This window comes from Tetrao urogallus, assembly GCF_951394365.1.
Source record: "Tetrao urogallus genome assembly, chromosome: 8".
In the NCBI taxonomy this organism is placed as follows: Eukaryota; Metazoa; Chordata; class Aves; order Galliformes; family Phasianidae; genus Tetrao; species Tetrao urogallus.
In genome coordinates, this window is record NC_136821.1 from 34,484,276 (window position 1) to 34,502,139 (window position 17,864).

General features: G+C 44.3%; 1 protein-coding gene across 1 annotated transcript; it reads right to left on the reverse strand.

Moving 5' to 3' along the window:
* Positions 1-1,151: 1,151 nt before the first annotated feature.
* COPS8 (COP9 signalosome subunit 8) lies at positions 1,152-9,482 on the reverse strand (the record flags this gene model as incomplete). Its single annotated transcript, XM_079538925.1, has 8 exons — positions 1,152-1,231; positions 2,129-2,170; positions 3,299-3,361; positions 3,776-3,883; positions 4,800-4,932; positions 5,992-6,040; positions 7,074-7,144; positions 9,405-9,482. The coding sequence occupies 8 exons, from the start codon at positions 9,480-9,482 to the stop codon at positions 1,152-1,154; spliced, it is 624 nt and encodes a 207-aa protein (XP_079395051.1).
* Between the last annotated feature and the right edge of the window lie 8,382 nt (positions 9,483-17,864).

The window sequence follows — 17,864 nt, forward strand, 5'->3', positions numbered from 1 at the left end:
CCTGACATCAACAGACCACTAAACATGATGTTGAAAAAGGGGGATTAGAAGTGAGTGATGGCATGCACTGCCCTTCCAAGCACCACTATTTTCCACAGTCTTTACCATCATAACAACAGTAAAAAGCCTGGGAAAGCAACTCATCTTTTTGTTTCTAAAATCCACTCTCATCTTAAGCAGTGCTCTGGTATAGGAAATTTATTCCTCAAACTGACATTGCAGCACAAAGTTCTCCTTCTCCTGACTGGCCTCTCCACTCAGGGAAACTCATCTGATTTAGGTAGCTGATTTTTTTTTTTTAAAGTCCTTTCCATAACTGCAGAAGTAATTCAGAAAAGTAAGCTTAAAGGCAGGTGAGAGCTGTTCGTAGCAGATCCAGGTTCTCTGTACTGGAAAGAACCACACCATGACAGGCTTTGAGAAGGTATATGGTTTCCAAGCAAAATACCTAGTGTCCTATGTGTACTGCAAAATAAAGCCTTCAGAAATAAAACATTTATTCCTCAAAGCAAACCTTTGCCTTTCCTTAAAAGGCTCCAATCATTCTGCCATAAAAATACGCCCAATGTGAAATCTCAATCAAAACAAGAAAGACTCAAACTACTGAGACCAACAAGGAAAAAAAAAAAAAAAGACCAACCATAAGAAAATTGTCAAAGACATCCAAAAAAATTACTGTAAGTTGCTTTGTTACTGTTTCATCAAAACATTCTCTACAGATGCAGGTAGAGCAGTCTGTCACTTAGTACTTTAGATGAACATCACCTGACACGCACTAAGCACTGCAGTGCTCACCATAGAAGGATGTAACCACGTAACACCAACCCCCTAATACCACTAACCTGTCTCATTACTCAATGTTTTCTTCACTTTTGATACACCTGAAAAAAGGTTCTGCATCTCTTGGCTACAAGTCAGTAAAAATAAAAAACCTACTGTGTAATACTGCTGTGTACCTACTAAACAAGTTAAAGGATTGTTTCAATTGCTAGCTTGGCTTTGGCAAAACAAACTAGGATAACATACACTGTATACTTTACACGTTTGAAAGGGGATGCTGCAACATTGAACAAATTCAAAATAGGTCTTAGATTTCTAGAACTGTCAGTACACAGGATTCCCAAATCGCGCCAGACAAAGAAGCAGGTTCATCAATTTTCAAGGAAAGCCACATAGTCAGTCAATCTGGCCAGCTGCTGCTCATTTGGAATTGGTGGAACTGGAGCAGGTTCTAGAAAAAACAAAACAAACACTGCATTAATGAAACTAAGAAAGGAAGTCAACCATCCATCACAGCAGCAAGGAAAGCTTAAACATGAGACACTGACAGCGCACATACCTAAGTTTGCTCTCTTAACTACACAGCTTTAGCTGACAGATTACTTTTCTGTCATCTGCAACATCAAGTTGTCCAAGAGTTACTAACAGCAAAAGTAACAAGTGCCAGTTTTCAGCATGCTTCCAGAAAACGTGTTGCATATACTGGAATCCATGAATAACGAGGATTGACAGTATCTCCACTTGACTCCTGGAGCTCTTCAGCAGCTCCTTTCAAGTTGTCATACTGACCATAATAAACCTACTGGGTTATATGACTACCAAAAACACTGCCCAGGTTGTGGAAAAAGGCAGTGCATGTACCTGTATAAATGCTAGCTTAGCAGAGTAAGGATAGATTGGAAGACAAGTGGTTAATACCCACTAAGGTAAGTCAAGGGGTTAAAAACGACTGAAAAACAGAAAGATAAGAAAATGCAATGTAATTTTCCTTCTTAAAATTTAACAGGCAATATTCAAGATGGAGCTAAAAGGAACACATTGCTTAGGTCTACAGATGCATGTTAAGACAAGACTGGCAAGCAAAAGAATGATTTTGAGAAGCGAGAATAGCCCTTCAAATTGGCTTGAAATTAAATCTCTAATTTCGACACTCCCAGCAAACATTTTGGGCACTGCTTAAAATGTAGCTTGATACACAATAGGACGAGAAGACAAACATGTAAGTAGCCCAATTATATTTATTTGTAAGGGATGGACGTAATTCTCTAGGATTCAAGTCATATTTTGTGGTGCTGATGAAACTCTTTATATTAATCATGCAAGTAAACTGTACACAAACAGGAAATACCTGATGAAGGAATAAATCTGTTAAAGGAAGCTTCCAGTACACCTATAGAAAAATACAACAGAAGTTAGCCTGCTGCACTGATTTTAAGCAATCCATAAACACCAAGCTAAAACTGCATTTAAAAAGGTAATTAAAATTAGGCTTATTCAGGCCAAGGTTTTACTTCAGAGTTAAAACGCACAATACTCAACATCCAGCGAACAACACACGTAGCTTCAAAACAGACGACTGCCTCTTTTTGCCCCAGCAGTTGTTTCTGCAACCCATTTTTGGAAGAAGTAGCAGGTGTAAGCAGCTCTTAAAGCAGCTTATTTCACAAGCAACTCAAGGAAAAAGGAACTGGTCAAAGGTATAAAAAACAAAAACAACTCAGGACTTGGGCTGGTTATGCTTCCCCAGAGAAGACAGTTCCAGTACCTTGCCTGACACAAGTTTAATAAGATGTTCTGGGCTCTGAACACCTAAGAATTCTGCAGATACAGAAGATTCTTCCTTCCTCCTGCCCTTAGATTTATAGATATTAGCTACGTGCCAATTTGACTCTCATTTCCAGAGCTGTACCATACAGCTCAATAGAAGACATCTCTGCCTTCACAGCATAATGTTCATCATTCTTTCAGACAGAAAACAGCCTTAGATACAACCTTAGGGAAAAAGTATTTTTGCAGAAATGCCAATCCTGTCATTAACAGCACGAGAGTTGAAAAGCAAAGGAAATTATACCAACAACCTCAGGTCCTCAGAACAAAGATCTACTAAATCTCTGCCTGAAGTTCAGCTTCTCCCAACAAAAAGTTCCCGGGTTCGAAAATGGTATATTTTTTGCTCATCTTCATTAAATTAAAACATGTCATTTGAGGTCATCCAACTTATGTTCCACCGAGTCAGAGCCAACAGCAGAGGAGGAGAAGGAGAAACTGTAGCATATCCTGTCTGCTTTTGTTTAAAAATGTTAATTGGAGGATTTAGTTTAACCCAGACTGCTTGTAACCTTAAACTAAACTCACCAATTTGTACTTCCTACACTTGATAAACATGCCATGTTTCACAGCTGCAGAAGTCCACACAAAATATGTAAAAGAACATCATGCAAAATTTTAATTAAAAACTAGCATCCAATTATTAGAAAAAGTGAAATTCAATGTCTAGTGAAATAACAGCTCCACCTACCTGGCTTTTTAGGCATTACCATACGGGTGGAGAAGTCTGCTTGCCAGCCCTGTTCTAACACACCTGGAAAGACACGTTTTTGTATTTGTAAGAACAAACTTTCTACAACTGCCACAAACAAAACAGATGCACCCTAAGATCACTCTAACAGCACCTCAGTGCCCTGCTACAAACCCAGGACATTTCTTACGGGCATTCAGACATTTAGTTCAGCAGACAAGCTCTTAAAATAACAGCACGTGAACCTTCTCACCTTTTTGTTCACTGGTGAATTGCTTAAACACTGCCACACACAGAAGAGAAAATAACAGTGGTAAAGCATTTATCCCAAACTCCTATTTGCTAAGCAATTTACCACTATTTACTGCCTCACCAATTTTCTTTATGATAATTTCTAAGTTTGTATGCATGTTGCTATTTACCACCACCTACAGCTCTGACCACGTGCAGAAATCTCAAGGAATGGATACAGGGTACCTTTCACAGCTTCTTCTACAGGGAGCCCAACAAAGGCTGCGAAATCATCTGCAACTATTGAGGTATATGCCTGAGAAACCAGTCCAAAAGCTCGCCTCCTAGTTGCATCTAGAAAGAGAAAAATGCTGTAAACTCCACAGCTAGGAAATCTGACATCACGCTTTCAATTCAAACAGCACAAAACCCGTTTGGATAACCACTAAAACCTCCAAGTTCTCCTTCCCAACAATTTACTCAAGTCTCAAGTGTCCCAGATAGAGACAACAGCTTGCTTATGCCATGAGAAAATCCCTCAGGGATAGCATCTCATCTCCAAATGCAGTTTGGGCACAACCATTCGCGGGCAAACTGCAGTTTGGGAAACTCAGCTTTGGATGGTATTCACCACTAGAAATAAACTTGCCTCAAATTGTTCAAAACCAGAGAATCATTTTTAAAAAATCATTAAAAAATAGCAATTAGTCACAACTATTCACGCCTTCTTTCCCCCCAGCAGGTCTGCTTTGATAGCAAAGCATCTGCAAAGCAGTCGTGCCTAAAACCACAGAAAGCTGCTTATTGCAAAATATTTCAGAAGTTTCTTAGCAGTCTGCAGTGCCCTCTAGTAGCAAGTCTGGTTATGTGCACGTTAATATTACACAGACTATACATGCTTTTGTTTAAAGCCACCTTTAAAAGAAACTTTTATAAGCATCACAAGGTTCTGAAACGCCAAACCAAACTGCCAACACTCTTGGTTAAATGAGTTTGACCAAGCTGTGTATCTAACAGTCCACTGTGCTATCACAGAATCAAACAAACTGCATTTGAAATTCCAAGAAGAGCATACAACAACATGCAGTTATAATCAAAAGCTTTCTGCAGTGAGCTTCTCTCTTACACTCAATACCTAAAATCCTCTAAGTAAAACAAAATCTTGGCACCTTTCTTGACCAGATTGGATTATAGTAACTCCAAGTAGTCACTTGCCAAAAGCATCCACAGATAACTTCAGGTTATGTGCTAGCAGGAGCTCAGTTTGTACCTCTGAGTGCTTCCATGATGGGTTGAACAGTCTCAGACCACTGATGTGCACTGATTGTTGTATAGATTCCTGGGAAGTCTCTTTGCCAGATTCTTTGTCCTACCGACCAAACTGCACCAAGCTCAGCATTTGCCTGTTGTGACAAAAACAGTTAATCCAGAGCTGCCTATCCTCTACAATGAGGGTTCTGTACAAACTCATTCCTACCGTCTTCCCTTCCCCACCGCAAGCAGATATCAACACACGTAATGATGAAGAGAGGAGCACTGGGAATTCTTGTTTTAATAACTACCATTGCTGCTAATTCCTGACCCATCCTTCTGCCAAAGATTACCACCCACACGAGCAAAGTCTGCTCACAGCAGTTGCATCAATTCAGGCTGGCAAAGCAGCTAAAACCACAGAGGATAGTTTGTATTCAGACTGCTGACTGGAGTTGCCAGAGGACAAGCACAGCTTATTTTCTCCTCAAAGAGATGTTTCCTTCTTTAATGTAGGCATTACAGAGTGCAGATGTTGTTTGCATCGTGAAAACAGCTTAGCTTGAAAGTCTTGAATGTGGATCCCATTTAAAATGGTACCATGCTCACTACAACTGCTTTCCCACTGATGGTTTTAAGGGCTGCTCCTACTGTGTTGCACATTGGTCAACAGGTTCAGAATGAACAGCAATCTACCAGAAGAATAACCAAAAACTGGTGTGGGTAATAGAGTAATATCTTTGATTTATGTAGCTAAAGCCTCAAAATGCATCTTGGATCAAAAGGCAGTGCAAAATGAAGTGTCTTCAGAGAGTTAAATTTGATGGTACAACTAACATCAAGTTATAATTCACTGCATAAGGTATTCTGCATCTTCACATAGAGTACAACTGCCCAGAATCAGATCTTCAGACCAGAGTCACTGCTTTTCTCCAGCTGACTAGTCTTTATTGTAAGGCTTTCTAATAAAAACTCTAGGTTTAGAGAACTCTATGTCATGAGATTACTTGAGAAGGACAAGAAGCAATAGTCAGATTTGCAACTTGAAGATCTTTGGAAGACCAGCATGCCACCTGCTGGTCGTTTGTTCATGGCACAGAACCAAGCCCGAGGCCACTTAAACAGAAACCTCACAGAGGAAAAAAAAGTCATTGTTTTCAAGCTTACATGAAATTGCTTCAGTAACAACTGGAATTTTAAGAAGTACTTACAGATTTGATAGCAGGAGGGATTCTCTTCCAAAGGTACCGTGCATTGTTCCTAAAGAAAGTTTAAAAGACTTCTCAGTGCTTTTCCTTAACACCTCCCCCCACCAGTCTATGTGTATTTATATATATTTATAAATACACACACATACTAATGTACTGATATATTGTAAAACAAAAGCTTAAGAGCACGAGCTAAAAATGAAACACTAATATTATTTGTTAATGGTACAAGTTCTGTTAATGGCACGGTTCTATAATACCAGATCAAAATTCATTTGAATTAACCTACTCAGCAACCTCGGGACAGGATGGAATTCGCCCTGGGAGAATCATAGAACAGCTTAGATTGCAAGGGGCCTTTCAAGATCATCTAGTTCCAACCTGGAAAAGAAGGGCTCGTCCGGGATTTGAACCCGGGACCTCTCGCACCCTAAGCGAGAATCATACCCCTAGACCAACGAGCCGACAGGCTCCATACACAGCGGTGTCATGTACTCTGCCTAATGAACACCACTTCAATAAGGTTTGGAGTGGAAAGAATCAAATTCTTACTTTTAATATTCCACCAGGCTACATTTAAAGGACTGTGGTTTTATTCAGGGGGATCGAGATACAGATTCAGCTTGTTCAAACTATTAACACTCCTCACAATTTAATACAGAAAGCTTTAAGCTATCATAGGATGACTTCAGACACAAGCAGCAGCTTCCCAATCTTACTGAAAACAAATGCAGCCTGAAAAAGCTGCAAGTCAAAATATTGAAACATTCAACACTTTCCAAAGGAGCCAGATCCAGAAGCAACTTTTAAAACTCAACTTGTTTCCCTGTGATCAGGGAGAGCAGGGAAATGCCAACGTAGAACTCTTCCTGACAGAGTAAAGGTGGAAAGATTTAATTTGGTTGTTGTTTGGATGTTCTTTTTTTAATCTTAATTGTTTATTTGAAGATGACAGCATTTACTTCACATTGTTTCATATTGTTATCACAGACTGACTGTTAATCTAGTAACTCCATATCAATCTGGGTCAGGCTAATAGTAACAAATCCGATATCTGAGGTTAAAGATTAATAAGAGCCACTTACATGTCATTATACAACAGGTATAAAGCTAGAAGTTGGCCATAAACAAGGGGTGTTGCGATTCCTCCAGGAGCCTAAAGAACAAGTGCAAATCACTTGGTTACGTATTTTAAAAGCAGCTGAGTAAAACAGAGCATTTCAAGGGAGTTTTTTTGTATCAGGCAATAGCTGCAGACAAGTCATTGGAGGTTTATATGCTTCATTTACAACAGAAGTTACCACAACACTTTATTAATACAGCTGTATCTTTATGACAAATAACTTGCATATGCCAGAAGTTTCACTTATAATGCTTACTTTTTTTTTGCCATAAAAAAAAATCACATACTTCAATACCCCAACATCCTAGCTGTAGCTCACAGAAGCAGCAACCAACTTCGTGCTTTCTCAGAACCACCTCTTCTAGTCAATAATGTCATCTCCTCATCATCTATCTTGAGCTCAGCTTCAGCTCCGTTCAGAGAACACCACACCAGAAAGTTTCTTTGTTCATTTGAGCTTCTTAAAAATCCCAGCCAAGCTCTGACACTAACCACACTTCAGCAGACCTCATAAACGATATGAGTGAGAAAAGAACTGTAATGAATTCATAAAACCTTGAAAGTCTACCGTCATTAAAAAGATTGATAAATAGCTAAAAAGCTTATTGGAAAAGGGCAGTGCAGAAAGGACTCCGAGAAAGCCAATTACGCAGCCATTTCATTTACTTACACCTGCAACTCACAGGTCGACCAAAGCCAAAAGGAGATGATCAGCTGAGTCATGAAGGAGGCACCATCTCCAGCTATTCTGACACCATTTCCAGGCATCGTTGCCCACCTACAGATACAACAGTCTCTGCAGGTGTTGCAGCAGGGAAGCAAGGAAGGGATGCCAAACTCTGGGATGCAGAAGCAAAGCCCCAAACCTCCTGGGCTCCATTCCTGACACCCAGAAGGCAGCTCACAGGTCAAAGCAGGCTCAAACCAGCTGCCCAGGCCAGACAACAACCACTGCTCTGAAGCTATTAAATTCAAATGAAAAGATAATGGCATATATAGAAATAAGCTGTAAATGAATTGACATTTCCCAGTGGGAATCCATTTAGTACAGCAACTTAACACACTGTCTGAGGAGCAGCACCACTTCATTACCCTAACTATCCCTCTCCTCACACTTCCTTAATTAACACCTGCACTGTAAGTGCTGTCCAGGTGCTCCTTCTAGGATCTGCTCAGCTATACAGCTTCCAACTAAAACAAACAACTCTTCCATGTAGTACACTGGTACACTTCTTCACTATACATGTGCACCCATCACCTGAGGACTGCCCATATTTCCAGCACAGCAGCTCCTCCACAACTTCATAATGCCCCTCCACTGAATTAGGGGCATACTAAAAAGCTGCAGCACCATGGCAGGAGCATAAGGATGCACCTGGGCTCAGCAGAGAAACAAGAAATTGAAACTGAAGATTGTTTTTTTGTTTCCAAGTGAGGCTCAGCATTGCAGAACTATTAGCCGCGCCTCTTTCCATTTAAGGATTATTCTTTCCCCTTTAAAACTCCGCAGCTCATCAACAGCAAGCTGAAAAACATTAAGTTCCACGAGCACAAGCAAACACTGACTACATCAACTCTCTCTTTTCAGTTGTTAAGATAACAGAATCTAAATTCAGAATCACTAAGGAGTATGCAAAAGGGGGGAAAAAAAATCAGATTTGTCTTTTCTTTCAAATCACTACAGTAGGATGCACAAGCTTCACGTTTAGAAAAGTGCCACAAACTCCACAAGACCCCTCCTGAGAGCTCCGTGGATATCACCAAAGAATGGGTATTAGCATCACCATAGCAGCATCTGCATTTACCACAGGATTTTGGTATTACGTTTATTAACAGTACTATGAGATATCTGGGTTGCTGCAACACAGCCACTGGAGAAGGGGCAAGAAGGTGGAAACCGTCCACATTTATTGGGGTTATGACGATTTGTGTGTGGGGAACTCCTTTTGTTGATCTAAGCTCATGAACACCGAGCGATGAATGCTGATCCATGTCGGCCTTAATGATAGGCCAGCACTGCACACAATCAGATTCGGGGACTCTTCACACACCCAAACTTAGAACAGCACACAGGAAGTTCCCAACGCAGACCCGCTATCCGAAGCCTCACAAACCCAGACGCAGCTCTCTCAGCCCAGCTCGCTGCCCGTCACCTTCCAACACCTCCCTTTCCTCAATCACACGGCACACGCACACAACCGGACCTCCCTCGCTTTTCCCCGCCAGTTCCGAGGCGCTCTCCGCCACCACACGCGGCCAGCTCGAACCCCAGCCCCGCAGCGGCCCCCCGCACCTCCAGCTCCTGAGTCTCGCACTGCTCCAGCAGCTTCCTGAAGCCGAAACCGCCCTCCGCCATCACCGCCACCGGCATCCTCCCGCGGCCACAACTGCCTCCCCTCAGGCGGCGGCCGCGCCTTGGCGTCACTTCCGTCTCAGACATGGCGCACTTCCGCCCTCGAGAGCGCAAGCCGCCCCTCTCTCTCTAACTCTCCTATGCTCTGGAGGACTTGGGGGAGGCGGGGAAAAAAGCTCGGGGGCGGGGCGAGGGCAGCGCGGTGCTGATTCGGGGCTGGGGGAGGGTTGGCTTTTTCCTCTTATTTCCCCACGTCTGGGTGGAAATGAGTGGCTGTGTTCTACTCTCACGCCTTGCCTATGGGGTGATGTGTAAGAGGTATTACACGTGGAATGTATAGCATGCTACAGCCCATAGATCTGTGTGTAGGATATAATATTCACGTGCGTATCTCAATACCTATCTTCAGGTGTATCTATTTACCTCCTCCATCTCCATACGTATCTTCATATGCATCTCTCTATATACTTTCTCCATATCTGCACACATATAGGAGATACACATACATATATATGTATAAACAAAATATAGGATACATATATCCAGAGTATATCCATTCAAAAGTGGCAAAAATGGGGTGTCTCTCCCTATATATCCTCTAAGTGTATCCTATTGATGATATATAGACGCATACTTGCAAGAGAGGTAACACCATAACAATCCGCCAGGATAAACGTGAAGTAGAGCAGCTTTGTTCAGATAGATGCCAATGCAGATTTAGCTGTGTGCCCACAAAAGGTCACCCTGGGTTCCACTGGCCGTGCTGGGCTTGGGCAACGCCGCGGCCCCTGCATGCTGCCGGACGATGCTCTTGCATTAGGAAAAACAGACAAAATTGAGTGGGGAGAGCTTTCCGCGAGAGGGCACCAGCTGCAAGGGAAATGCATAAAACCTGGGGAGGCAGGAAGGTGGTTTTGCTGTTCAGTTCATCTCCTGACCGCCTCCAAGTGTCCAGCTGTCCACAGCATGCCAGAATCTCGTTCTGTTTTGGGGCAGCCAGGCACCTTTATATAAATATATATAATAAATACATATATTATTTTTTACAGTCTTTCATTAAGCTTCTGGGACAAGGGAGAAGGTGTTGCTTTTCAGTGCTGTTAGCTGAGCTTCCCAAAACCACCAGAACCACAGATTCCATGCAAGCAATATAGCTAGAAATGCCCCTTTCTTCTCCATTTCTTGTTTTTTTTTCCGCCCTCTTTCTCTCTGCTTTTCATCCTCCTCTTTACCACCTCTCCCATACCCTGCAGCCATGCTGGGACAGCTTCCACCCAGTGAAGAACAGTCTCTGGAAGTGAAATATTTCATGGAAAAATACAAATCCAGCCCAAACCTGCCCTGTTGCAGACCTGCAATGCTGCTTCTCTCTCCGCTCCAGCTTTTCAATAGCTGCACAAGGATGTGATAGCATTTCTGGGAAGGAAACGTGATTTTTTTTGCATCTTTTACATTTCTCACATCACCTCTTCTTCTCTGGGCTGAACAACCCTCAGCCACTCCTCACGTGCATTGCCTCTGGAGAGCACACACACCCCAATCTCGTCTCCATCTCAGCTCCAGCAGGATCCATCTATAAATCCCAGCTCCCACAGGCTGTCCCCTCCCATGTCAACTGATGGCCTGGTGGGCACCAACTCGTATCTCCAGACAGTGACTGAGATGGGTCAGCCCAATGGTAGTCACAGGCTCATCTGCTTTTTTTGGGGAGCTTCTCTTTGATTTAAGCACTAAAAATCTGGCCCCTGGCAAATCTGGACAGGTTAAATTAATGGGAAATCTCTTTGGCTTGAAAGGATCGTGGTTCTGCTCTTGGCCCGTGGGATTGGAAAGCACTTTAAGACTTGGCTGCCAGCTGTTGCAGAAGTATAAAGTATATTTAATGTGATTTTTATTCAGCTCCTTATGGCAACGACGGCACGAAAATCTCAGAAACTCATTTACACCCACTATGAATCTTAATGCAGGGGTGGAAATGGGTTCGAGTTCTGCAGTACTGAGCATCCAAAGGAGCTATAGGTTGTTTTCAAAGGAGGCTCAGGCCATTTCCAAGAGCGATTGCTGGGGGTGTCGTGGCAGCTCTGTTTTTCCCCTGCCGCTTTCGTGTGCTGTCTGGGATCTGAAGGCACGCACTGCAATGCTGATGACTAAAGGTTTCCCTTTCTCATCTTGTTCAAAAGCTTTTCAGGGGAACAAAAGAACAGTGATGGGAAAAATATGATGTAGCACAGCGATACGAAACAATAGGGAAGTTAATTTAATGTGAAAGTTAAAGAAAATGATGGTAAAGGGTCAAGTTGAACTTCTCCACACCCTTCCCCATCTCCTCAGTACCCTGATTTATATTAGCTGTGTCTGACCCGAATGAGGGCTGTGCCTAAATACATTATTTCCTTCCATGACATCAAAGCCTGCTTGATGCTACCCGCTGCCATCAAAGAGGACAAACACCTTGTTTTTATGAGCTGTGCGGGGCGGAGAGGAAGCAGCGAGTGGCTGATGTGCCCAGAGGAGGCCATTTCCTACACCCAGCCCTTTTCCGAGTGCTTACAGCCTGCAACCACTTTACCCTCTTGTAATATTGCAGCCAACCCAAACAGCTCAGGTCTGCTTTGGGAATGCCCTGACACAAAGATGCTGAGTCCGCTGCTCTGGCATTGGGGCAGAGCATCCAAGAATATCCCCAAGATTGGGAACACTGCTAAGAAATTCTTTTTCCCAATCATTAAACCCGACGTTGTTTCATTTTCACAGGGCACTGTGAATTTAAGGTGCTGCTTTGCATCACATGGCGCTTGGTAGACAGGTGTTTACAGCAGTGCGCAAGCATGGCATCATAATCAAAGGAACATGCCTAAACCAGAGATGCTGGGGAGCAGTGGGGGGACAAAAAGGAGATCCCACCCTATTCTTCCCACTATTCTCAAGTATGGGCGAGGAAAAAGTGGAGCGATTGCTTCTGCCAGCAGCTCTGCAGGCACAGGCTGCCCTTTCTTAACCTGCAAAGGGAAAAGGAGACCCTGTGTGTACTTAACCTAAACTTTGTTTTTATGACTCTCGAGGCATGTCTATGCATTTTCCTGTTTTTGCTTTGTTCCACAGGATCCTCAGCCAAGTTTCTGTCCACTTCCAAATAACCCTGGCTCCTGAGCCAGCAATTCTTGCTCTCTACATACTTCAGTCCTCTACGGTGAAGACATTCGGTATCTTTGAACAACATAACATCTCTTCTCTCCACCATCCACCACTCAACTCACTTGCTTAGAAATACCCCAGGTTTTGAGGAAAGGAAAAGAGGAAATCCCTGGTCCAGCAGAGGGGGTTTGAGGGGAGAGACAGGATGATCTCCAGTGCAAAAGGGGAAATCTGGGTGGATGCAGGGGGATTCCTTGCCCAACACAAAGCGTTTGAGTGATGGAGGGGGGCACTCGACTCCTGCAAACGATCCCTGTGCAGAAGCTCCCCAGCAGTGTCTCTCCTACCCTTATCAGCAGGATGGGATGCATGGGGCACCCCAGGGGTGCTGCTGGCACTTGGAGCTCAGGGAGCTCCTCAGTGCCTCCGTTGACAACCTGGCTTGTGCTTGGCCAGCCTCTAAACAGCTCTGGCTCTGCCTAAAGCAACCCCACATCATCGTCTGTGTGAGGTGGGACAAGCATCCCCAGCAAGGGAGATGCTCTGGTATGAACCTCCCTGCCGGGTTCAGCATCCCACATCCCAACAGGAGCGTGATGCATTGCCATGCCTCCCAGGGCACGCTTTTAAAACCATTAATCTCCTGTTAAAAACACCTGTTCCCCCTACGAACCCAGTGGGATGGCAGGAGAGCATTTTGGAGAGCGTAATAAAAGACACGATTAGAAAGGCAGGCTTTGATCTGCGGGAGGTAAGGAGTTCAGGCAGCTGTGCCAAAACCTCTCACGCAGTCACTTCTCCTACAGCAGCATCCTAACAAAGAGGATCTTGTGTCCACGATGCCTTGTTACAGCCCCTTCCCAAGCCCCGGCCACCTGTCCATGATGTTCAAGGTTCCTTGCCCATAACATCCAACAGAATCAGATTTCACGGCCCCAACGCTTGTGACCAGCTCCTGGGCTTTCCTTTCTGTGACCCAAAGCCTGTGCTGCAATGGCCTCTTTGTGTGTTGTGGCTCAGGCTGCCAACAGCTGGTTCACATCCAGATGTGGCCCCACATATGTGGCTGAGGATTTACGCATGGTGTGGGGACCCTCCAGAGCATCCCTTCAGACCTGCCTATGTGGGCCCGCAAATGGAAACGTGGTGCTCATTTGCTCTTTGGATTCTGAGGATCAGCTCAGAGCTGCATCTTGTTGGCAGGATCCACCAGCCAGAAGTGGCACTATGACTCCCAGAAGCTGCGGACATCACTGTATCTAGCCCTGGGGACTTGTGGGTGTTGAAGTAGCACGAGTGCAATGCTGACATCCTGCTGCAGCTTGCTGTCTGTTTTCATTGTCAGCATTTCCCCTTTCTGAGCATTTGCACCATATTCACTTGAAAAGCTCAGCAGACGAGAAGCCAACGAAGCAGGATTCCCACCACAGTCAGCAAATGCCTTGTGCTGCACGCAGGTGCATCTCCACCTTGCTAATGCAGCTGTGTTCAGGCTGGAACACAGTGCTCAGTGTGCAGGACACATTGTGCTCAGTCTGGAAGCAAACCCTCTGGCCAGCAAACACAGAGGCTTTTATCTTGTGTTTAGAAGTGGTTAACTGTTGTGATTTTAAACCTCCTTGCTGGGTTTGGTATATGCATGTAGCAAGGGGACACTCTCAGGTCATTACAACCAGGGGTACAAGCACAGGAGCAGGTAAGGGGAAAGCTCAAACCTGAACTACACCAGACCAGAAGTCCAAACAGGACTGGTGCTGACCTTGCCTTCCAACTGGGCCACTTTGAGATCCACACGTAATACAAAGACGTCTCAACCGTTATCTATGCTGTCACAGCACAGGAAAGGTTTCATCTCAACAAGACACCTGCATCATTTAAACCTGGAAGAGCCGACGCACTGAAGACTGCACTGCATGGGAAGCTTTCACCTTGGCAGGAGCACAGAAAGCAAACCAACAGGTCCTTTCCATCCTGAATTTCCCCGAGTCTTCATAGGCAGGACTGCGGGGGAAGCACTTCGTGAAACAAGAACAGGAAAAATTAGCTCTTCTGGTCTTTTGCCACATACTTTCCATAAATGCTGGAACAAGGCGGGTCTGAAAAGGAAGTGAGATGGATACAAAGCAAGAGGAAAAAAGCTCGGTGACAGAAATCTACCTCCACCAGACATGCCACATAATAAATATTTCACAGGGCAGGCTTTTCATCCAAGTCTCTGTGACGGAGAGGTCTTGTCCTACCTCTGCATCCATCACTTCCTCTGCCAGGATGAGAGGATGTCCCCAGCACTCCCCTTCCATCCCACGCAGGACATCTTCCTGGCTCCCCAGGAAACAGCAGGTAAAAGCAAGAGTCCTGCAGAGCCTCTTCCTGCAGTCTTTTTGCCAAATAGTGCGCCTGGGACCTCTCAACATGAAACAGAGTTTGCTTCTCCTAGCAGAAGTTTTTCATTAGAGAGGTTTGGGTTTTATGACAAGCTTCGTACATTCCTACAGATATTTTGTGACTTGGTGATTTCACATAAAATGAAGCTTTCTAAGAAAAGAAAAGACAGAGGAGAGCAAATGGAGAAGGCAGTACCAAAGAGCAGACAGGTGTGCATAGGTTGGATAGTAACGCTCTGCGATGGGGTTTGGGCACCAGGAGCCACAGATACAACAAGGATGCTCCCACAGCATTCATATAGGGACTAAGCATTGTCAGAAGAGGTTCATGAGGCAAAAAGGGAGTAAGGTTACATATAGGTCTATGTAAAGGTGGGTTTCCCATTACTAGACACACATGAATCCACTGGTACTGTGGGACATCCAACAGGAGCAGCTTGCAGCAAGTTGGCATGGGGTAGAGAGATGCAGCCACCATAATCATGTTGCAAATTTGCCTCCTTGTTGGGAAGGATAAGGCTGGGCATAGCCAGCTGGAAAAGATCCTTGAAGTGCTGAGTACAGGCTTGCCAGGCAATTAGCATCGCTATTGTCCACACTGGTGTACTCCTCTCACTGTGGGTTTTGTGTCTTCTTAATCATATCTTGATTGGCCTGATGGGAGGATGGGTCTGCAGCATTTGGGGAGTGCTGACGTGGGGTCTGTGCTCTGCTGGAAGTGACTAGTTTGATATCACTAATGGGGCAGCGGTGTGGGGAGATGGGCTTCTAGCATGGGCTGGGACTTCAAATCTAAAAGGAGCCTAGTAATCAATAAAGGAAAGTTGGTTAAAAGACTGGAACAATAGCATTCAGCATTAAAACAATTCCCAGAGCCATGCACACTCCATAAATGTGTGGGTTTATGACAACAGCAGCAGCAAGAGTGCAACTCATAACATTGCCCTTCGATCAGTTTTCCTCAAATGGGTTCCAGACTGACAATAAATGAGATCCCTAAGTTCTGCTTTTAGTTCTGCCTGTGAGCCAGAACAAAGCATTGCACAACCCCAGCAGAAAAGGCTGGGCCTCAAGGGCACCCCAAATACCAATGTCCTTGGAACACCAGCAAGCTCCATCCCAGCACTCATGTTGGAAAAGGTGACCCATCCCAGCCCCAGAGGGGAGAGCAGAGCAATGAAAGCCTCGCTTCATCTGCCAGACATCTCAAGCAGAATTACCTTCTGATGAAAGCATCTCTGCTGACATTTTTTTTTTTGTCTTCCGGAAAGCAATGAGAGCGGAAAAATATCCATTCAAAATGAAACAGAAAGTTGCTCCTTTTCACCTCCTTTGTCTTCTGTGGAAGAGTTCAGTGAAGTTTCCTTTGCAAAATATTTTTCTTGCCCTTGCAGTTGTTTCAGCTCTCCCGGCTGCTCTGATTACTTACCACCTCCAGAGTTCCTGTGACATTTATTTAATGATCCCAAACAGCCCACAAGTGAAAGCTGAATGAAAAGGAAGCGTAATATTAGCAAATTATTACCAAATCATTTCCAACTTCTTTGAATGCCAGTCTCACTGTGAATTTTTTTCTCCATATTAGCCTAGTTAGTCAGTTTTACCACACTGGTACACACTAGCTTGGCACTATCACGCCTGTCAAACCTTGGCCCATTTGCCAAACTAGATGATCACTGCGGTCCTTTTCAACCCAGGCCATTCTATGATTCTATGATCTGTCCCACTCAGAGGGCTGGGATGTGAGCTGGGGGCACACAGCAGCAGCGCTGCTCAGGATGGGATCCTGCTGGAGCCCTCCTCAGGAAGGTATTTTGGTATGGACCCAGCAGCTCCACAGTTCTCTGGCTGCTGGTGCAGCTATTTAATTTAAGCCACAAAGCTATTTATTCTGTCAGAACACTGCGCTTTTATTAGCCATTTATTTACAGTATGTGGCATTCCCCGCATGCACGACCTGCTCACGAGCACAGAAGGAGGCTATTTATTTTGGAGTCTTGTCTAATTTACACTAACTGTGGATCAGGGACCCATAAAAAGGCTGGCAAGCAAAGCAGAGCCAGGCTGTGGGCTCTGGCTACATGGCCACGACAAGGCACCATTCATCACTCACCCATAAACACGCTGAGATGGCCGTGGCCTGGGAGCAGATCTGGCCAAGGTGGGTCTGTTTTTTAATGCTTGCTGCACAAATAGGTGTGTGTTGGCTGCCTTGGGTTGCTCCATGTGCATGAAAGTGCCATTGCTACAGCAGGGAGCTTTTACAAGCCGCACGTCACTGCAGCCAGCCTCCTTGCTTTGTCCATGAAGACACAACTCCAAGTGCCCAAGGCAATTTGGAGTTCAGTTTCCATCTACTGAAAGTATAGAAGGGGGAGAGGCGCAGCCACGTTTCAACCTATGAGAGCAAAAAAATAAAGAACGTGATGATTAGGAACTGTTCTACAGCATTTCCTTCTGCAGCACCCCAAAGCATTCTCAGGGAACCCTGCAATGCCAAACTTCTGAGCAGAGCAACAAATAATCACTGTTTAGCAGCCTTTTGTAATCCACCCAATGGTTTTTAAATAAACTGGATGGAAAATAATGGAGATTTCAGGCCCTGGAACCCATTACTCTTGCATGCCAAGAGCAATGCCACTAAGTACAACAAGGACCCTGAAGTTAATGAAATTCCTGCCTGAGCAAACTTCTGTCATGCTGTTCAGTAAAATGACTTTGTGCATCATAAAAGCAACATCACTCAAACTGTTAAAATGCCCTCTGTGTAACGTAAGGCGAAGGCACAGGAGGAATGTGTTTGTTAAATTACATATAACCGGTCATATATATTTAAAATATATCTTTATTAGGTTACTGGAGGTTGTTGAGTTTAAAGCAC